At 41.3% G+C, this 22,892-nt stretch overlaps 1 protein-coding gene across 1 annotated transcript in view; it reads left to right on the top strand.

Moving 5' to 3' along the window:
* TXLNB (taxilin beta) overlaps window positions 1–22,537 on the top strand; it is a 34,482-nt gene extending 11,945 nt beyond the window's left edge. The window contains exons 5-10 of the mRNA XM_085055705.1: window positions 5,039–5,233; window positions 6,906–7,025; window positions 12,129–12,203; window positions 16,790–16,882; window positions 17,993–18,088; window positions 19,190–22,537. Of these exons, the coding sequence (XP_084911831.1) occupies window positions 5,039–5,233; window positions 6,906–7,025; window positions 12,129–12,203; window positions 16,790–16,882; window positions 17,993–18,088; window positions 19,190–19,996 (1,386 nt within the window). The 3' untranslated portion in view covers window positions 19,997–22,537. The remainder of the gene's footprint in view (window positions 1–5,038; window positions 5,234–6,905; window positions 7,026–12,128; window positions 12,204–16,789; window positions 16,883–17,992; window positions 18,089–19,189) is intronic.
* The last annotated feature ends 355 nt before the right edge of the window (window positions 22,538–22,892 follow it).

Genomic DNA, 22,892 nt, shown 5'->3' with positions numbered 1-22,892 from the left:
TTGTGGAACTTGTTTGGATTATGAGAATCAGTTCAAAGAGGAAGTTTTCAGGAGTGTCAAAAGGCTGGGACCCATATGCCATGTCTGCCAATTGGTGCATCACACCATTTAAATGTGAAATTTATAATCTGATTATGCTCCTTGAAAAAAATGTAGGTTCAAAAAGAATATTTCTGTTGTGATCATCCTTTTTTTTTCTGAGTGCATGTTAGTGATAGTGTTGGTCTTTTTATACAAAAGGCCTCTGTTTTGATCTATTCAAACCTTTTCTTTATGGGGATATAGTTATGTATAGAATTACATATGAATTGTCAGCAGCAAGAATTCCACCTGATATAACCTCTATTAATGGTAATGCATTTTCATTCTTTCCACTGGCTCAGGAGTGGACCTTCAGGGTCTTGCTCTTACTTTCATTGTGTGCTACTAAGAATACAGCTGGGAGAGGGAATAGTCACACATACACTCAAACTGTGCTTTAGTAGAAGGATAAAAGCTGTTTAACAGATAGGGAAGCTAGAACCAAAGCTTTCTGTGCTCAGTTATAGTAGTGCAGAACTGGTAGTGAAAATTAAATTTGTGCCTGTTATTTGTACTAGACCTGAGCTATTCCTCAGTATTGATCCACACCGATTTACCAGGCTACCTGTGGGTAAAATCTTTCAAAAGAAATACAAGCCAGTTTTAAAGTGAATTAAGAATATGGTGTGCAGTCCTTTGCATAGCCTTAACTGATTTTTAAAAACAAATTGTATCAGTGGAACAAATCAGTGAAGATGGGTATAGAGAAAAACTAATTCTATTTGGAAAACATATTTGAAACAATTTTTTAAAATTTCCTCACAGTTTCTCAGCTACTTTATGCTTAATAATCTTACTACTAGAGAGCATGATTTTTCCTTTCTCTTTGTCTAGAAATACTTCATTATACATTTCATCTTTATAATTAGGAAAGTCTCTTTCCAACATCTTTTCACCTGTTGGACTGCTTTACTTTGTGACTAGGTTCTCTAAATAAACCCATAAATTTCAGACTCAGTTCTGATTTTTATCCTGTATCTATGTCAGGTGAGCCAGGGAAGGTACATGGCGTGATCTGATATTAGGAAGAAGTGCTCAAATTTTCATCATGTCTTTCTAAGAATTTGGAGACCTTTTAAGAAACCCAGAATATTTTCTTTTCTCTGGTTCCTGTGCTGTCACAGTGTAGAAAAAAACAAAGTTAAATAAGACAGAAAGACAAAATTCACTCGCAGAGCGCATGAGAATCAAAATAATAAACAAAGGCATTGATTATCCAGTTTTGTCTCTCTAAGAATTTTAGCATAGTTCTTGGAATATTTGCCTTTAAGCTTTAGCTCCTGGAAATCTGTGAATGTCCAGAAACTCATGTTCTATTTATTTAAATGAGGGCAATTTTCTTTCACTTATGACTGTACTAAGAGGGCCCAAACCCAGAAAGTCCATCAAATATTATTATTTTTAAAATCTCATGCTTAAGTGTTTTTATTTTGGTTTTGGCAGGACAGAGAAGCTGATTTGTAGTTTTTTAGTGCTTTGGATTAGCACTTCTGATTATGTTCCAAAACATGGAAAACAGAAACTAGGAGATTGTGTCATTTCAATAGCAAAGGAGAAACCTGGCCTGCCCAGATCAGAAACCCCCTCTGACTTACCATGTGGTACATTATATGCACATCACGTCATGTAAATGTCATCTTCACTCATCTGGTGTGTGGAATTCCCATTAACTGCAGATCCGTGCAGCCAAGTGGTGATGAATATGCAATGCAGAGCTGCATTGAAAATCCACAGGGCAGGTCAGAGAAGAAAAATTTCTGGTTAGGATTGGATACCAGCCTCAAATTCTCACTTACACACAGTCCAGCTTTTCTGATTATTTCCTTGCAGTTACACAGATGTTTAATTCTCCCTCCAAGAAAAGCAGAATAAAGGTTCATGAAATAGCAGAATGCAATAGAGAAGAGCTCTGCTAAGAGAAGCAGCAACTCATTTCTCTGCATGGAGTTAGTGTTCTGCCAATTATCTGACAGTTTAGTAGCTATTTAGCATCTTGTAATGACATGAACATCTCAGGTCCCTCGTCCTTTCTGCCACCAGGCATTAAGCAATGACTTTCATACAAATGTCACAAAAGTCAACAGCTTCAGTTATGGGCTCAGCTCCAAACTGGCTCAGACCATGGTGCCTGGGAACGAAGAGCATGGTTCATTGAAAAAAAGGATTCCATGTTCATATCATCTTGGCTGATATGGCTTCAGCAGACTGATAGTCTTCTGGAACTGCTCCAGAGAGGCACAAGAACAGCTCCAGTATCAATCACACACTTCTATTTGCAAATGATCTCACATTCCTGTGCTAAATCCCAAACTGCAAAATATCCTGTCTTGATTTTAACGAGGTTTTACTCAATGCATTCTTACATTCTTGGCAGCAAAACATGAGAGCAAAAGCAGTATTGCACTAGGACACAAGAACATATGTTTGAAGGGGTAAATATGGAGTGCAAAGATTCAGAAAGAGCAGAGAAGAGAGAGCAATTGCTCATGGGCTGGCCTCTGCACAGTGCTGTAGTCACACCATTGTCCTTCTGCTCATCAGCTCTCCTCTCCCACGTCCACCCTTAATCTGTGACTGGGATCTCAAGGATTTAACAAATGAAGGCCTCTGAGGAGCTGCCCAGGACACATACCAGCCCCTATCCCCAAGCAAATATCCTTCTCAAGTATATTTTTCTCCAAAGCAGAAGAGATACAGAGATGTGCTGTGTCCTGCAAATAAATGCTTGCTGGCTCTGTGTCTTTAACCATGAATCTTTGTATTGTCTCTGTGCTCTGTATTGAATAATTTTTCTACCTCAGAAGAGCAGAAAATAAGATCTTCTGAGTAACATATATACAGAGGGTTGGTTTTTTTACATTTGTATGATTGGTAGTCTCAGGAAGTCTCATTTCACACTGTAGCAGAACTGTTTGGTAAGACATGCACAATCCACCTTTTTTGTTTTATATTCATGTGGACTTATTACTCTAGAAAGCTTTAAATCACAGCAGGGCCATTATAACGCTACTTGGTCTACTGAAACAATAAAATATTTTTGAGGAAGGGTGTTTTGAAGGCATAGAAATAGGACTTCAGACATGCAAGTTCAAATTCTCACTCTGACTTTTGGAAGTGAAGCACCTGCTCTCTCTTCTGCCTGCTCAGGGCTGCAGCTGTGTAGTGGAGAACTAAGAGGCATGGGGAGTTTTTTAAACAGTGTATTTGATGTAGAATGGAGTTCTGACTTGACCAAAACTACCTAGGAAACCAGGTTAAATTTGGAAAAGTTTCAAACGAAAACAAAAAGGGTGACATTGTTTGTAAACATGCCCTTTTGGAAAGTTAAATATTTCCGTTTGGGAATGCTAAAGCAGTAGATTTAAAATACTTTCTGTGCAGCATTTTGAACTTTGGAAGAGCATTCTTCTGCTAAAAAGATTTAAACAAAAGGTACCTACAAATAGCTCAATTGCTGGTCAAGCCAAATATTTCAAAATTACTCTCACCAACTGAGAAAAAAATTGGGAAGCTTCTCTTTCATCTTGCAGCAAATTTTGCATGCATCCAGTTTCCATGAACCAGGATTCAACCCCCACATCATTTTCCCTGCTCCACATTTTCTTCCTTCCTCTTAGGAGGGAAAGTCCTTCTGGGTTCACACTTTGTATTACTCTGTTTATGAGTACACACACAGGTTCTTGTGTGAACTGCAGAGCACAGCAGGGCTTCATGGTGGTTTCTGTGCACTAGGATATTATTAATGTCTCCACTGCTTCCCTCCCATCATCCAAGGCGTTGTCATCTCTATCGTACCCCGGACAGCAAAAGGACAAACATGCCCTACCTTGAACAGCAGCTGTCCTAGTTCAGGCTTGTGTTGTGCATGCTAAGCAGAAATTGGGTCATTTGGTATTCACCTTACTTTATGAGCAAGGCCTGAATCAACACCTGCTATGTCACATTCATTATACAAATTATACCTTATTAGAGTCAGCTAAGGCTTTATTCAAATGTATTTATAGAAAATATCCATATGCAGTGTTATCAGAGATTTTTATGCAAATTACTATGCTAGTTGAAACCTTATTAGAGTGTGCCATTTGCGTGCTGTGGAGTGAGTTCTTAACGTGGTCCTGGCATGATTTGTAACTACAGCAGATATGATCCTAGCCACTCTATGTCAGGATTGCATTCCCCAGCAAGGCAGACTGTCCTGGAAGAAAATGAGTAGGGAATAAAAATAGTCTGTATTTCTGGATCCAAAGCAATGAATCCAGATCTTTTCTGCATTGTCTTTTATATAAACAAATCTAAACCCGAACTTCAATTATAGGGGGAAAAATAAATCTGAATGTCTGCTTTGATTCTGTAGGAAACAGGTCACAAGCTTTCCCTAATACCACTAGCTAGTAAATTACTGCAAATATTCATGTCAGTTAAAAACCTAGGGAAGGAAAATTGAGGAATTGGAAGGCATTCTTCAGCAAGTGATGGATTTCTCTTAAAAATTTAAATCCCAAAGGCCATGAATTTGATATGAAGATTCCTTGTTAAAAGGAAGCATTTTAAAGGGTGATTTTTTAATTCAGTGAATGAGAATTTTGATAAAAGGGCTTTTGACTGCTTCCACTAAATATCTTCTTCCATAGCAAAAGCTGTAATGCAGTATCATGAATCAAGACATGCATGTATGTCCTCTCTTTCAGGCTTGCTTTGATCTGAAGCTCTGCTCTACATCCATCTTTATAAATGCAAATTCTTAGTTCCCTAATTTTTTCAAGGCCACTGTGTAATTTGCTCTGTAAATTTAGAATCCTGCCTAATGCTGGAGCAGATGAAAGCAGGAAATCTCCAAAGAGGAATGCAAACACGTATAATTCTTCAAAGGGAAGCCTGATGCTACTCTGAAACAGTATTTTTCTGGAACTGCTTATTATGCCTCTCACTTACTGTGTTCTCTCCCATTTAACAACAGGAGGAAACAATCCAGCGGGCACGGGAGGAAGATGAGAAGAGGAAAGAAATAACTAATCACTTCCAGGGCACACTGAGTGAAATCCAGGCTCAGATCGAGCAGCAAAGTGAGAGGAACATGAAGCTCTGCCAGGAGAACACAGAGCTGGCAGAGAAACTGAAGAGCATCATTGACCAGTATGAGCTGCGGGAAGAGGTGAGCAATGCCCGGGCTGCTGGCTGGGACAGGCAGCAAACCCGGCTGTCCCAGGGAAAGCAGGAAGCACTGCCAGCGACCTGGCCGTCATTTGGGTTTCTCACAGAGGTAACAAGGGTAGCCCCGACCATGCTTTGCCCTCTGAGCAGGACTGTGCCTGCAGCAAGCCCTCCAGTCTCTGCAGGCATGAAGTTGTGTAGGACAGCACCTTGCCCATGGCAGCCATGGCAGCCTTGCCGCTGTGGGGAGAGCAGCAAGCAGCAAGATGTGCCAGCTGCCTGCTAAGATGCCCCAGCTCCATCACAGCTCCCCCAAATCCCCAGGGACCTCCTCCAGCATCCACTTCCTCCTTCCCACTAAGCTCCCACTGAACACATCCCAGCTCCCATTTCTTTGGACAGCCTGTTCTGCAGGTAACAAATGTACTTTGTTCCCTCCAGAAGCAGGTTGCTGGGAAGGGCTCTGATGCAAACTATTTAACCCTTCTCCAAAAGCAGAAAATTAGGATGACAGATAAAGGAGACCCTTTGAACTGAAATAGGTTCTCTTTTTTTGCAGGCACAATGCTCACTAAGATCTAGCAGATAATACATAGATGGGAAATTATTCTTTTTGTAAACATTGGAATTGGCCAGAAAATTTTGACACACAAAAAAAAATCCTCCAGTAAAATCACAAACTACCATTTCTTGTATTTTATGACAAACACTAACAAATATCACAATGGCTCTTTTTATAATTTCTAAATACATTTACCGCGAGCCTCAGTGCAATCAGACAACATTATCATACTGAATAAAACATAAGTAATCTGTCTTTACAACCTGGAATGACTGATACAATACCTGCTTTTCCAAATCTGTTGAATCATGTATGAAGTCTCATGCAGGATGAAGGAAATGTACACTCCTGTCTTGCGGTGTCTATGAGAAGAAAATGTAAACCAGAAGGGGTGCACTCAGAATAATTACTCCTATGATTTTTATCTAAGTGAATTAAGAGTGAAGAAGGCTATCAGCAGCCTTCATCTTCTGAAGGTCACCATGGAGGCAGACATTTTACAGGCAAGAGAAGGCCTCTGGCTTGTTTGGTCTGATCCCCCTATCCCCACTCATGTACTTTTACCAATGCCCTCCAAGCCCACGTTGTGCAGGTGTGGCCAGACCAAAAGGGATGTACTGGGCTTGTATTTACACAGAGGATGTCATGGGCTGTGCCCTCAAGTACTGCAGGTGCAATGTGTCTTTACACCTTTGGCCACTACACCTTAGATCCACTGTCCATTTAAAAGCTAAGAAAAGGTGTGTCCCCAGAATATTTATTGTTGATGAGCAGTTATTTGATCTTCAGTCAGATTATACTGATGTATTAGATTATACTGATGTTCTGTGGTCATATGTAGACCACAGAACTGACAGAGATTTAGGCACATCTTTTCCTACAATAAATCAAAATTGATAATGTACACTGGTTTCCCTTCCCATGCTAATTCTGGCACAGTTTGTTCTTATCAGAGCTGTAATATTTTAGTAATTGCAATAGATTGGGTGTCTTCTTGTTTTGCAATGTTTTTGCCTTATAAGTGTTCCAGTAAATAGCTGTACATGCATGAGCACGAAGGTCTATGGAGATAATTAAACCTGCACATTCAGCAGAATTTATTTTTTTACAGCACCTTGATAAAATATTTAAGCACAGAGAACTTCAACAGAAGCTGGTGGATGCCAAGTTGGAACAGTCTCAGGAAATGATGAAGGAAGCTGAGGAGCGACATCAGAAAGAAAAGGAATATGTACCTATCCTTCTAATTCATCTGTCTTTTATCTAACTTTAGGCCAAAACAAGCCCTGCATGCCATTTCACTAATATATTGGTTCTTCAGGTGCAATCTGGGGTACAGTAGCAGAGAAGTTTTTATAGCTACCATCAATGCTCAGTGCAAAGGAACAGCCTCTGAAAGGCTGCTTTCATTGGCATTTACAGTTTTAGAAGCACACTGCAGAGCAGTAGGTTAGAGCACAGGCTGCTCCAGCTAACTCACTGTTACTGTGCACTTGGGTCAGATGATGCCACTAGTTTTCAGTTGTCTCTGGTATTCAATACTCCATCTCTCCATGTGATAAATGCACACATCTAAACCATAAGAGAGGAGAACAAGAACAGGATATTGAAGTGAAATGGCTGAAGGCTGCTATTCCCACAGGTTCAAAGCCTAGCCAGGCATCCTGCCATGGGTCCAGTTTTGCCAGTGGAGGAGTCCACAGGAGCCACTTGCTCTGACAAAGCCTCCCCTTCTCTGTTTACCTCCCTATATTGGTTTGCCAGTGCTTCTTTCAGGCAGGCAGGATCTGGGTCCATTTAGCAGCTTTGTCAGCTCTTCCTCCCTTTCTGGAGGAAGGGACATCTCTAGCAGTGGGACAGGAAAAAGCAGGTCTAGGAGGGATATCCCCCTCAGGCACAGCTGGGATGGGGGGAGGACACTCCTCCATCTGTAGTCTCACACATTTTGTGACTCAATCAGACTAAAATTAATTTTCTCAGACTGCCTGGTATTTTCACAGCAATCATCACATCTCCAAAGGATGGGAGTTCAATGCTGGCACATTGTCCCTCTTCTCAGTGGAGGCAGCAGTTCTCAGAGGGACTGACAGGCTCTCATTAGCTGCAAGAAAGCTTTAGTTTTCACCAGTCCTCCAGCTAACTCAGGAGCAGCATGAGAGAGCTCTAAAGAGAGGACATTTATCCCTTTCCCATATTTGGAAAAGGATATATTAGCACAAGCCTGGCTAACGGGTATCTTAAAATATGGATGAAAATGTGGGGCTCTAAGCCCTGTGGTCAGAGAACAAGGGAAACACAGCATATATCTCTTACCAAAAATTGCCGACAAGAGCATTTATCCTTTCTCTGCACTGATCTTGTAGCTGGTACACCCACTCCTGCTCAGCTTTACTCCCAGCTAAACAGTGAGGGTGAAAAGGAGCTGGGGCTTCTCTCTGCAGACCTGCATATCACTACATGACAATTTGTAGCCCAGCTTACTTATTCCCTTTCACTCTGAAAGCTACATAAAGCCAAACCCCAAAATTTCATTCCATTTACCATTGATTCTTGGCAGGTTTAAACTCCAGTAAATGTGTCCAAGGAATCACTTACAATGGCAAAGCAAATATGGGCTTACTTTACTGCTGTCACTGGGTGTTCTTCTACTGAGTACCAGATTTCAGGTTCTTGGGGGGAAAAACCCTCAAAACAGAAGATGTAAATGAACAAGCAATAACTCTGTGGAAAACTGGCATATACAGCCTTGTGTCAATAACCTTTCTTGCTGCACCTCTCAGAACATGACTTTTGGGGCTGCTTGTCACCTGTGACTGTCCCTGTTTTAGTGAAAACTTCTTTGTGTGTATTATCCAGAACTAGTATGCACAGTTTTGGTATTTTCATTTCTTTTAAAGCAGTGAAAGTCATCACTGTCTGCAACTGGGAGTGGAAGTTTTTGTTTCTTGGCTTTGCTGTATGTATGAGTAGCACCTATGAAATAACAGGTTTGAAAACAAAGCTACAAAACCTTTACACAGTGGGTGTATAATGGTATGCACAGTGTACAAAGAATATTTTTCCCATGGTCCAAATTAATGCTTAAAAATCCTGTCCTTGAGGTAGGCTAGTGATGTATGGGTAACATCACCTCCAAGCAAGGTAAATTTAGCTGCAGCACTTAAGGCCAAAAGCCATGCAATGAGTTAAGGCATAATTAAGCATGTCATGATTCGTCACAGGTAGCCCAGCACCCAGAGAGCTGGCCTACACTTGGCTCCCACTCCATCCTATTGATGTGCTCTTAGTCCCACCCACCCAGCTATTGTGCTAGAGTCTGTGGGAGTCATGTATATACATGTATGTATGAAATCAAGCTGCTTTTGATGGAGTTCTCTCACTTAGCTGTAACACTCTCCAGCTCAGCAATGTGCAAAGTTAGAACAGCTTTCAGAATCTTTCTCTCCACAGAATTTTCTCATCCCTGTGCATGACCTTTGCTGCAGGATTTTGCAAATGTTCTTAAATGAAAATTATTGTATTCTTTTATCAATTTGATTACTCTTTGAAGGCTCACTTTGATGCCTTCCCATGCATTTCTTCCATGTAGGAATCTTTTCCCCTGTACAAAACTTCTTTACCTCAGACAAGGGAGAGATGTCCCCTCCTGCAGCGTCTGTGCATCTCAATAGGAGGTCATCTCATTGCTTGCACAATTCAGCCTACACATGCAGCAAATTAAAAATTCCCTATTTAAGCAGCAGTGGTTCATAACGTGTGGCTTCCACAAAGGGACAACTTGACCTAAGGATACAATTTGACTATTATCCTGCAACTGGTCATCGCTACTTGGACTTCCTCTCCATACCATACATTTTTAGCACTTGCAATACAAACTTTGATGTGCAATTAATTGCAGTTTATAGCACCTGTGGCTTTCAAGTATATGACTGCAAGGTATTGATCAGATTTCTACATAATTGAAATGTACAGAGTCTGACAGCAAAAAGGGAAGCTTAATTTTCACTAAGCCAGCCCCTGTGACTGTCTGGGCCTCCAGCAGCTATCCTAGCACTAATAATAGAGTGTAGCATCACCATGCTTCACTGAAGTGCTGCTCTGTAAACACCACATGCAATATTTATTCATTTCTTAATACTTCAGCCTCCTTGTTACCACTTCATAGTCTATTAATAAATGTATCAGTTCTGATCCATTTTCTCCCAGCTTGGTGTTTGCAGATGACCCCAGGCTGCATAAGAACATGTGCTAATTTGAGCAAACTTCTCTGTGGCTTCCTTCCATTACAGAAGAGCTTATTAACTCTTGGATTTTTACTGACTGCAGAAGCTATGTGGGTGAATAAGAGAGAGGCCTTATGAGTCAAATGAAGCAACTTTTCTTTGCCTTCTCTGTCCATCTGTTGTGCTGTGGCCAAAGACATGGCACAGGAGGTGTGACCTTTTCATTATTCCAGTCACACTGGGTGTGGAGGTAAACCTAGCTGAGATTAAAGCAATACAGATAAAAGCCCTGTTCTTGGAAGTAATGACTGGCCTAGAGACTGGGTAGCTCTGAAAGTTTTCAAAGCACTTTTCATTAAATCATTCAAACCCTATAAATTCTAAAAAACACTTAAAAAAAAGTAGATATCAATGAAAGGTGAAACTTAAAAATCAAGATTTCATCCAAACTTTAAAAAAAAAATAGATTTTTTTCTTTGTGCGTGTGTAAAGCATACCCTCTTCCAAAAAAATAAATGCATGAACTGAGGCTCATTTAAATCATACCATCTCTTTTTACTGGCTATGGCACAACCTATTTGAAATTTTATTCAACAAGATCTGAATTCAAGAACTTGATTTATCTCCATGGAACCAAACATCAAATTAAATTCTCAAAATAAATATTAAGAGGCAGGTATAAAAAAAATACAACACAGCATTTCTTCATAATTGAGCTGTAAAACATTCTTGTCTAGGAAATTTTAGATGGTAAAAATTCAGTGGGTCCAAATCAGAAGGCTGAATTGATGGAAGAAATATTTTTCAAGGGCTAATATATATATATGTTTATATATGCAACAAGTCTAATTCAGATAGTCTCTGTGCCACAAGCAGCTGGAGGTAGTCAGCATTTTAGGGTTCATCCTCAGCTCTTTCACCACGTGGTATTTGCATAGTTTACATGTGTTATTTCCAATAAAATGGCTAGAATAAAAGATTTTACTGGGGACCAAAGACATTTTCTGCATGTGCTTCTACTCACCATTCACTTCCAGTATAAGTGAGATCCGCTGACATACAAAGTCCTTTTAATTTTCAATATATTTTCAGAGCCCAGCTGTGCTATTTTAAATACAATTTACAGTACAATTTAATCCAACAGAACAAAATCCTTTGGTAAAATAAGTTCTTTATGTCTCTTTTCTCAAGCTGTCATCAGCATATTTTTCCTAAAATATATTTTAATTGACCAGTAAAGAACTTTATAAAGGTTTGGTAGATGACAGGGACATTTCTTTAACACTTTGGTAAATGTTTCCTGCTTCCAGATTAAACCAATTGCTAAAATACTAGTGTGTACTTTGGAAGTGCTGACTCAGAACTGTAGCTAGGAAAGGTCACTGCACACCTCATTCCTACAATTCATTCAGCCTCGACCGATCCTCCACATGCTCTATCTGCAGCCTGCACTTCAGAATGTGATTTTGCCAAACACATTGGAGTAGGGAATCACACCTTCCCAGGAGCAGCCAGGAAAGAAACTGCAGTCAAGCTCTTCCTGGGCTGCCTACTTAACCTGAAACATTTATCACCGTGAACTGAAATTCTCCACTTGTCAATGCAAATAGAGCCCAAAGTTAACAGACAGCAGTAAATGTATGACATTTACTACGCACCCACTTTCTGAAAACTCCCAGATTTTTTGAGGCAGGTCTGACTGTGACCATACCTGTATGCTAAGTCCTGATCATTAACACAGATGGGTTTGCCATTCACTGGAGAGCAGGAATTTGGCTGGAGCTGTGCTGAAGTGAATGTGCCAGAATGTATCATAACCATTCTCTAGAAGTATGGTGAAGGTATGGTTAAATACCATACTTTTTATAGTCCACTGTACTGCACACTTAATTCCAAGCAGGTTTTGAACTCCTATGTAAATATGCCTTTGGAATACAAACAGCCTGTCCCATGTCTCAGGATAACACTAAATAGTCTGTCTTGCCTAACTGCTCTAACTGCATTCACCTGTAAGTTAGACCACTCCCTATCATAGTAGCATGAGTAGCTGGAGGATTCCAGCTGATAAACTGGGAAACCTAACCATTTTCTCTCTGTTGCCCCAAACACAGCTCCTGAACCAAGCTGCAGAATGGAAGCTCCAGGCCAAAATGTTAAAGGAGCAAGAGACTGTCCTACAGGCACAGGTGACGTAGGAGAGGTGATTGCATGGTGTGCCTTTGTTTCCCAGTTTTTAACCCATGAGACACATTCCAGGTAAAGTATCCAAACTACTTTCTGTGTATTCCTTCTAGCCTCATTCTACATCTCCTAGACTATTACAGAGGAAGCAGGTTATTTTCAAGCCAACTGTAAGGTAATGCCCATACTGCAAGTCATACCCTAACATGTGGGTTAAAGAAGAGAAGAGAAGAGAAGGCCCAAGGGAGACCCTGTTGAAAATTTTTGGTATTTAAAAAAGATGTGTCTAAAGGAGAGAGGTTTTTTTGCCAGGGCATGTGATAAGACAAGGGTTAACAGTTTTAAAGTGAAAGAGTAGAGATTTATATTAGATATGAGGAAGAAATTCTTTGCTGTGAAGATGGTGAGACATTGGAAAAGGTTTCCCAGAGAAGCTATGGATCCTCCATCCCTGGCAGTGTTCAAGGCCAGGCTGGAGCGGCTTGAAGCAACCTGGTCAGTGGAAAGTGTCCCTTCCTAAGGCAGGAGGATTGGACTATGTGATCGTTAAAGGTCCCTTCCAACCCTAATCATTCTATAGTGCTATGATTTATGGGTGTTTCCAGTACTCAACCACAGAACAATGTGTGTGCCTTCATTATTCACCATAACTACTCTTTGGGCAGGTTTCTAATGCAGCAAAGCACTGGAGTTCACACATATCAGGAAACATGTTTACCAATGTGGAGCTGCTGTGTCCATGTTTTTTGTGCTGGGGGGCAAAGGCAGAATTTTCCTTGACAGTAATTCTGTCTACTATGGGCTTATAGAAATGGGTCTCCAGGATTTCAGTGCTTAATTGAAATTTTCAATAAAATAAAATTTTATTTGAAATTTGAAATTTTCAATAAAATAAAATTACTCACCAAAATCACACCAGGAGTGAAGGTGGAGTGAAAGGCAGTAAAAGAAAGAGATAGGCAGGATATTTTAGGCTTTGGGAGCAATGCAATAATCAACCTTGAATAGTCAACTGAGATCTTGAATCGATGAGTGAGAACACTAGATGTCATGCTGGACTTTCACACCAAAAAGAGAGAGTATATTTTTCTAGATTTAAGAAACAGACACGTAGATTTATCTTCTTTAACCTGTCTGTGAGAAAGATTCCCCCCTAGCTGAACCTTGAAGGGGGTGGGGTCAGTCTGTCAGCCCTGTTGCAGCTGCCAATCTCCTCACCCATCAGGAATCTCCTCACCATCCTAGCCCTTGCTCACAGTTAATCATACAGGCAAGTTGTTCCAGCTTTTCCCTTGCAGATAGTCTAATTGCTACCTGATGAGCAGTCAAGAAATGCCAGTGTTAAACTGATAACCTGGAAACATGCTAAAAGGGGTTTAGTTTTTCAGGTGTTTTTTTCAAAGTCTGAGGTATGCTGTTGGCACACTGAAGAACATCATATAAACTGCTGTTGACAATACTTTAACATGTTCTGCAATCAAACCTCAAAGGTCTCCAACTGAGTCTGTCCTGACTGCAAACCTGCCCCCAAATTTCTCAGAGTGGTTTAATTAAACTTTTTTATTCAACCAGAAGGAAAAAAAAAGCATGTAGGCAGACCTGTGTAGCCATTCTAATGAAACTGGAGGTATTGATAAAAGCTAGAATATATTAAGCATGCTTTTGAAACAGAAAAATTGTTTTTAGAACAATCCAGTCTGTAAAGGCACTGAGAATACGTGTGCCCCTTGCAGACTTGTGCACACAAAAATTAGTTGATTCACTCCCTGAAATGAAATATGCAGTTAAATATGCTGCTCAAGTGTGAGAGCTCTGACACGTATCAGCCTCCATTTGGAATTACTGAGAATAATAACATTATTAGTATTATTTTTTGTTATTTTTATTATTTCCAGTATGGTCATGGGCCAGATGCCACCATGCAAGTTGTCGTGCAAGTGCAGAACAGAAAGAGCATAAAGAGCTCCTTGATGCAAACAAATTAAAGCAATAAACAGATATTATGCCCCATCCCTGGAAGTGTTCCAGGCCAGGTTGGATGGGACTTTGAGCAACCTGATCTACTAGAAGGTGTCCCTCCCTATGGTAGGGATGGTATTTAAGGTCCCTTTCACCCCAGGTCTTTCTGTGATTCTATGATTAATAGAGAAATGGCTGCATGGAAATGATAAGACATTGATCAGTGAGATAGGGAGAAGCCATAATATAACCCTCACAGTGAGGTATCACTCCATTTCAGAGGAGGTGGTGAACACCCACTGCTTCCTTGAGCTGGAAGGAACTGGGGACATCATGTTCATGCCAGCTTGTCTCTGGGTGGCACAACATGCCTGAGACAGCCAAATCTGATGCTCAAAATGGTGACAGGGATCTGGCACCAGCTGAGGGAGTACACCTAAACTGTGGTGGTGTTTCTCAGGATGCTGCATGCTCTCACCAGGCATGATGCTTAGGCAGACTGTTTTAGCTTCATGCATTGAAACAAAAAGTAGAAGGCAGCCAAGACCTTTAAGTTTTGGTAGCTGGTACAGTGCAACCACTAGGCCATGGCAACCAAGAAGAACATAACAAGGACAAAGGGGTGTTCCCATTGTAGCACCTCTCAGCACGGCAATGCTGAGATGACTGCACTTCCCAAGGTCTGGCACTCTCAGCAGCGATGCCTCCATGCTCCCTGCCCACAGTCAGGGTGCTAGATGCAGCAAGGGGGTCCTTGTCTCCCTGAGCTCAGAGCACAAGTGCATGCTCTGAGTGAGTGACACCTCCCACAGCCTGCTCCCAGCTACCTTGAAAACATTCATTGATTATTCAGTTTTAAATTGCAGAAGTTATTCTTGATGCTGTGGTGCTGCCTAGGGCCCCAGCTGAGGTCAGAGCTTGCCCTGTCCAAATGTGAAAGGTTTTTGACCAAATTAAACAATATGCAAAAATTGGAAGGGAAAGCAGAAACAGAATTGAGGTGAGCTTTTTTGAAACAGATCTGGGCTAGGAGCCCCAGTTCTCTGACTCACACCCCTGCTTCCTCACCTGGCTTTGAGATGCTCAGGCTGCTCTCGAGCCTCCCAGTGCACTGCACCCACCCTGCCTCAGCCACCACATGTGACACCATCACTTTTCCTAAGAGCTGCCAGGCTGGACAGATGAAATGTCTGATCACCTAAACACTGCTGGCGATTTTCAGCACCTGAAGGAAAGGAATGAGCTGGAGTTGGTCTCCTTTTTCCAAAGGAAAAAACCACACCAAACAAAGCAAACAAAAAAACCCCACCAAAAGAAACCAAACCAAACCAACCAGAAAAAGCCAAAACCAAGAAAATCTTACAGAACTAACCTCAGATCTTTAGAACATTTGTTCCCTCAAAACCACCTGATTATTTTAGATATAAAAAAATTGTAATAATGAAAAAATACAGCCACAGATTAAATTCCATATGGTTGCCAGGTATAAACTGTTGGCAAAATATGGAGCCCTGGTAGTCTGAAATGCTGGCACATTGCAACAGACCTTTCTTCTGCTCTGCTTCATGAAGTGAAGTGAAACTGGCAGAAGAGGCTGGCTGGGGATGGCTTTCTCTGTCTTTGTTGTCCTTGCCCACAGCTGCAGTCCACATGCAGGCTCCAAAACAGAGCTGACAAGGTGCCCTCTCTCTCTTGCTCAAGCTGTGACGCAAGGATGCATCTTGAAGGAACCCAGTGCAGAATCACAGTGGTGTGAAAGTGAAGGATGGGCTTTGTTCACATGCCAGATAACACAGAAAGTGAGCAGTGACACTCCTCTTCAACGGGGGAGTCCAGCAAAGCACATCAAGCACTGCCTGTGCAGCTCCTGGCCACAGCCCGCACCACCAGATGGAAAGAGGAAAGAGGGGAAAACCATGACTGCATCGTAATATGCCTCTCCCCGAGCTCACTTGGATATCAGAAGCAGCATAGCCAGGGTAGGACCCAGGTCCCAGCCTGGCTGGAGGAGTAATCCACAAGGCTGGTGAACAGCGGGGCAGACAGGCAGTACAGAGCTCCTCTGTCAGGGCTTAAACCCTCCAGTTGCAGCTGGGGTTCAGGGATGTCTGCATGTTGCTTAGAGCTCAGGCACAGCTCTGATCATGCTGGCTCTCACGTTGAGTTAATCCCACTGAATGGTCCTGCACAGCATCAGTAGTTGGACCAGGTCAGGTTAGTCCTTGCCCATGGAGATGGGCCAGGGATCAAACCAAGGAAAATGTTTTCAGAAGTCTTGATATCTACAGAATTATTCTTCTTCTGGGAACCCTGTACAGAGATACCACAGCTGCAACATTTAGGAAAATAGGGCATCCATAATTCCCTTGTCCTTTTAAAATCACTTGCCTGGCTCTTTCTGTTCTTAGTCAGTTTAACTTTCTGTTCTGAAAGAATCGTGGTAGTTTGCAATCTTAAGAAGATGAATAGAGTTTCTGTTCCCTGATGTTTGTGCTTCATGATCTCCAAAACAGAAGCTAATTTCCATGTCCAAACACAGTACTTATTTTACCCTCTTCTACCAAAGCAGAAGTTTACCATCCTGGATGTTCTGAAATTACTGAAGTTTTGGTTTTTTTCTCTGTTAATACAGATCACTCTCTACTCTGAAAGGTTTGAAGAATTTCAGAAAACATTGGCCAAAAGCAATGAAGTGTTTGCCACATTCAAACAGGAGATGGAAAAAGTGAGTAGGAGCTCATGTGTGAACCCTGTAATTGATCATTTCCTTTTAGATTTTGATATTTCCAAGTGTAAGAATTCCACCTGAGATGGGACCATTTCTGCACATTTTGAAGAATAATCTCATCAACATTCAAACAAAATTTGGGACACACTCAGCCATGACTGATAGGAGGTTAGATTTCTGCAAGCTGAACAGCAGAAAGGAGAGCAGAAAGCTCTCCATTTCAGCTAAAACTGAAAATGGCTGGGAGAATAAACATTTTACCTAAAGTCGAATGTGGTGTTTGAGTACAGATCCCTAGGAGATACCAAAAAGGGAGTCTGGAGCCATGTTTGTCAGACCATGTCTCCAGGAGTGCCCAGAATCTTCTACACGACAGGCACCGGTACACAGAGTTTGGCACAGGCTACACATCTTTCCACTGGAGTGTGTAGGCAAAGCTGAAGCCCACCAACACCCTTCCACCATGTGGAAACAGTCCCAGAGACTGTTTCCTTGTAGCTGGGGTTCTTTTTTCCTGCAATGAATGGGAGTTAGAAACCAAACAGATTCACATGTTGTACCTGCTTTCATAATAAACAATGTTCTGCCACCAATGCTCAAAATCTGCATGCCCTGATATAGGCAGCTTCTAACGACTCTTCACAGAGAGTTCTCTCTGCAGAAAACTAAAGGGAAAAATGGTGCTGTTTAGCTAGTGGTGTGTTTTGGAGGTAGTATAGAGGGCTGACTAATCCAGGGGGAACTCCTTGGCATTGATGGCTCAGAGGAGCCTGTCTTCAACTTCCCAGTAATCTAACACTGTGGTCTGTAAAGAGACAAACAGAATAATTCCACAGTTTCTTTGCCTCTTGTTCTTGTGATAGTTTGTATGCTGGAATTTGGCTGTAATCTACTGGTCCTACTTCTGGGACTACAGACTAGAGGCTGAAAGTTATATGACAACTACTTAAAATGAAGTCCATCCCTTAACATAAATTATTAATTAGCACAGACACTACTGCTGCTGGTAGCAGAGTTATGAGGGCCAAAAAAATAAAGGGGCTGCCCTATTATCATCTGCATCATGGAATTTCTGTGGTGATTCAGCTTTTCTTCCCGATTTTATAGATGACAAAGAAAATGAAGAAATTGGAAAAGGATACTGCTACATGGAAATCCAGGTTTGAGAACTGTAACAGAGCATTACTGGACATGATTGAAGAGGTGAGCCGTCTTTCCCATCAAGATGCATCCTTTTCCCCACGTAAAGCTTTAACTAGGGGATGAGATAACCTGAAACCACCAGAAGTCAGTGGGAAATTTCTTTTTGAATCTAAGGGTCTTTCAAGCTACCTTGGTAATTGGATGTCTTTGGAGAAAAAGACAATCCCAACTGTTAGGGCTTTTAGATTGTGCAGGCATTCACTACATCATGAGAAACTGAATTATGTAACTCTGAATTTTAAGTGCTCTAAAAATGGGTGATTCTTAATGCTCTCCCATTGAAGCAAATTGGCATTAGTTCACTTCATGCTACTTTCTTTCTGCATAAGAGCATCCACCCAGTGAATTAATGTGTTCTAGCTAATGAACTTTAAAATCATGCCTTTCATTAACTTCCTGTGTAGTCAAATGCTAAGATTCAAAAACAAGTACTGTGTCTCACCATACTTTTAAACGTGCTGTCCCAGGGGCATTGCAGAGGAAGTTCATAAGCACATTGGAACTCATTCAAAGAAGATAAGAGGCTGCCTGAAGTTTCACTCCAAACATATGCTGAACTTGGACCAGATCTTTCTGGTTAGCTTTGTAGCTCTGTGCTATTGCTATTTCTATTTTTATGGGTTTCTGTATCTCTTGTTTCCTCACTGGGTGTAGAAAATGTTCTAATTCAGGATGCTCTCGCAGAACGCAGAAGCAAAATAAACAAAAAATATAATGTGGCTTGTTTTCCTTCAAATTCACACCTATGCCAACCAGAAATCCAAGTGGGCTTTTGGATGTTTATCTGTATGGACATCCACTATGCTTTTCCATCTCTCCAGATCATCAGCAGGGATTCCTGCAAATATATTTGAGTGAAATTGATCTGAATATGTATGCAGAATGTTAATACACTGTAGTTACAGGAATGAATTTCCCCTTGAAGCTTTGGTCCAAAAGACCATAGTTATTGAAGAGCAGTTAATGAAAGCCAGCCACCTGGCAGCATCCTCTGAGGGCTGCTTAGATCTCAAATTATTTCCCAATTGCCCATTAGTTCCACTAATGAATTTTGTGCACCCAAACTGAGCTTGTACCTTTGCCTGATATCTTTGACTACAGAAAGCCATGAGGTCCAAGGAATATGAGTGCTTCGTGCTGAAAATCCAGAGACTAGAGAACCTTTGCCGTGCCCTGCAGGAAGAGAGGAATGAACTGTACAAAAAGATAAAGCAAGCACAGTGCCCAGAAGAGGTGAATGGAAATGGCATCTTAGAAGAAGAAGAAGAAGAAGAAGAAGATGATGCTGAAGCGAGCCCTCCCTCCTCTGAGCAGGCGAGCATTGAGCTGCATGAGAGTGACAAGAGGATGCTGAAGCAGCTGGCTGAAGCTTTCAGGGTGTCCCACAAGGCAGAGGAGTCCCTCCCAAGCAACAGCAGCAATCCAGAGACCAGTGACACTCAAACACGTAACGCCATCCTGGTGCCAGAACCCCCCTCTCCTCTCACCCCGCATTCAGAGGCTGGGAATTGCTGTGAGCAGCCCAGCAGGAGCACACCAACACCCACTGAACACATGCCAGCACCCACTGAAAGCACCACAGTGCCCACTGAGAATGTGTCAAAGGCCACCAAAAGCATGGCCTCCCCTCCAGACAGGGTGCCAACACCCACAGAAAGTGTACCAATGCCTCCCGAGGGTGTGCTAGTACCCACTGGGAATATGCCAATACCCACTGAAAGTATGCCAGCAACCCCTGGAAACATGCCAACACCCCCACAAAACACACCCACTCCCCTTGGGAATATGCCAGTGCCCATTCAATGTCCACCAAAAACTGCAGAATGTGAGGATGACCCAGCAGACAGATCTGTCCAAGGTCAGTCTGCAGAGAAAACAGGGGACACAGACATGGAAGCAGTGGATTGAAGACACTGTGTGTCCAGGCTTGCCTTCTACAAACCAGAGCTCTGCTTTGCCCTCTAAATGGATACATTTTGTGGAAAAAACCCCAAAAATTGGTTCCTAAAACACACTCATGTATCTGTATGCAAATGTAATGCACTTCTCTTTGCTACCATTACCCAGTAATAATGGGCCTGCAAATTTTGCAGTCCTTCATCTGCTTGAAGTATAATATTTTCTTAACGACATGAAAATACAATGAAATCACAGGATATTTTTTTCCAGGCATGATGAGTCATCTCATTCAGCAAAATAATTTTAGTGTTGCAGTTCCATGTTTCAAAAACGATTGCAATTCTCATGCATATATTTAAAGGCTCATAATTAATTCTGTTTGTTTTGACATTGCATAAAAGATGGCCTACTTGGACACACAGTGATTTTAATGAATGAGGTGAAAGGAATCTGTCATTACAAAGTACAATGGTGAAACCATAGATGTGATCAGCCCTATCGAGGGAGTGGTGCAACAACCAGAGGTGAAATTTTGGACAAGGAAATGACCACCAGCACTGTAGCCTAAACACCCATAAGCTTTTAGCCTTACTTTCCACTGGTCTTTTCTGCTCAGTGCTCTAGAATAGGTTTCATTTTCAACAGAGCTGCAGGGAAAGAGAAAAGATCTTTCCTAGATTTCCATAAAATAACTGAAAACTACAGCAATTTCCAGATTGATGGCAATTCCCAAGGTAGGAGTCACAACTCTCTGCATCCAACAGAAAACTGCTATTTTATCATACTATTTGGAATCACAAGCCCAACAGTGGGGATCATGCCTGTTTCCAGCTCACAGATTAGGTCAGAAGTTCAGAAGTTGGTTGCAGATCCCAGTTTCTAGGCAAGGAGCAGAAAGCAGAGTGGAAGGTACCAGGATGCATTCCAGAAGATAATCCCAAGGTCATGCTTCTGGATGGTGCTTGTCCTTCCCAGTTACAGCCACATGAACCTCTTCACCAAAGCTTCTCCCTGGCCCTGCTGCTGCTCTCAGGAGAAGGATGAGGACACTTGCCTGTCACCCCATTCTGGGAGCAGAGCACAAGTCAATAGCCCAGAAGCAAAGAGGTACCAGGAAAGCAGGAATCCCTCTCAGAGACATCTCCAGGGACTGGCTACATTCTCATCCCCTTTCTTGTCTAACCAGCTATTCCCATCTGCCTGCCAACAACTATTGCTTAATAATGTAGCCACCTTGTCAGAAACTGGTTTATTCTGGTGCCAAGAAAAGAGATGAAGAAGGAAGGAGGCAAGAGATGGTACCTACCCAGACAGTTCTACACTCTCAAGCAAGGAGAGTAAGCAAGCTTTTTGGAAGAAGGTTAAAAAAATCCTGTGGGTACATTCCTTGTTTCTTATCTTCCTCTGAATTCCATCCAGGCCTTTCAGAGTCTGAGCTGGACAGCTTATGAATTTGAAAAAGGCAATTAAAAAAGACATTTAGAGGCTGGAAAGGGAAATACTACAATCAAAGAAACCCATGTTTATACACAAATCTCAAGAAGACCCTGAAGACAAAATGACTCATTCAAGCTGAAGTTGCAACAAAGGTGAACCAAGTGGAAAGATCTTTGGTAGACTGTGGAAAACAGTGGCCACAGAGTCCTTCAAGCACACCACCCTCCAGAAATGGGATTTGAATCTTTGCTTACTACCAGCATGGTCCATACCCTGGTTAAATATGTCTGTGCACTGCTTGGTCCAGCCTTTTCCAGAGCTAACCTTGGAGCATACAGAGCATCAGTTGCAACAGTGTGTTTGGATATGGCCTGTAGCTGTTATGGCTACAATTTTCAAATGTGAATGCCTTATGTTAGATAACAAAACCTACAGGATTTATCTCATGTCTTTCATCATCTGAAAGTAGACAATTTGAGTCTAAGTTATCTTAAGCTCCTTTTATAAGCAGTGGAGAAGAAAAATAATCTTTTGAAGACAAGTTATCTCATTATAAGACTGGCATCCAAACCAGAAGGAATTACTTCTTCTCTGAGGGTGATATTTCTCTTCAGATTCTAGAGCCAGCCTAAGACAACTAATTTAAATTTAATATACCTATTGTTAGGTATCTAAATTAGGCAACATGAATCCAATCAAATATTCAGATTCAAAGCCCTAAGTGAATGGCCATCTCTGAAAACCAAACCAGTTACGTGCCTGTGAAAACATTAACCTGTAACAAATTTTATCCTAAGATAAAAATTTATACTCACCTGATATACATTTTTGGTTTCAATTGATTCAAGTTGGTAGAAATATAGTTTCCATTACAAGTTTTGTTTGTTGTTAGGGTGACTTTTAAAATTAATGCAATTAATATAATTGTTAATGTTTTGGGTTTTTTAATTTTTGAACTTGTTTGATTTTGATGCCATTTTAGTAACTACCTGCATGAAAACAACTTCTTTTTCTTTAAATAGGCCTTTCTTTTTCTTCAAATAGCCTTCAGTTGTTGATGTTTTCTTCTACAGTCAAACATTCAATTCAATAATAATGGCCTTGCAACTTCAAGTTGGTTCCATTTTGCATAATCATTATGGTCACATCTTTAATTATGTAATTGATGTCTCATACCTTCCAACTCCAGCAAGCAGGGAGACAAGGATCCTGCAGATAAAAACTTCCTACATAGTTATGATTTATTCGTACAGCATCATTCCTCATGAATAAATACACAGCCTTCTGGGAAAATTACTCCCACTCTATTCCACCTTCCTCATTTTTGCTCTTGTAATTCTAACCCTGCAGTCACATACTTGCAATTCCTATTACTCTATGAGTTTCTACTCACATACTTGTTGCTTCTCTTCTTTAATACCATGTACCAGCTGCATTTTATCCCAGCAGTTTCCTCCTTGTTATCAGT

This window comes from Lichenostomus cassidix, chromosome 3, assembly GCF_008360975.1.
Source record: "Lichenostomus cassidix isolate B80296 chromosome 3, HeHo_3.0, whole genome shotgun sequence".
NCBI classification, from domain to species: domain Eukaryota; kingdom Metazoa; phylum Chordata; class Aves; order Passeriformes; family Meliphagidae; genus Lichenostomus; species Lichenostomus cassidix.
Note: the sequence above shows the minus strand (reverse complement) of the source record. Positions and strands in the feature narration are given on the sequence as shown.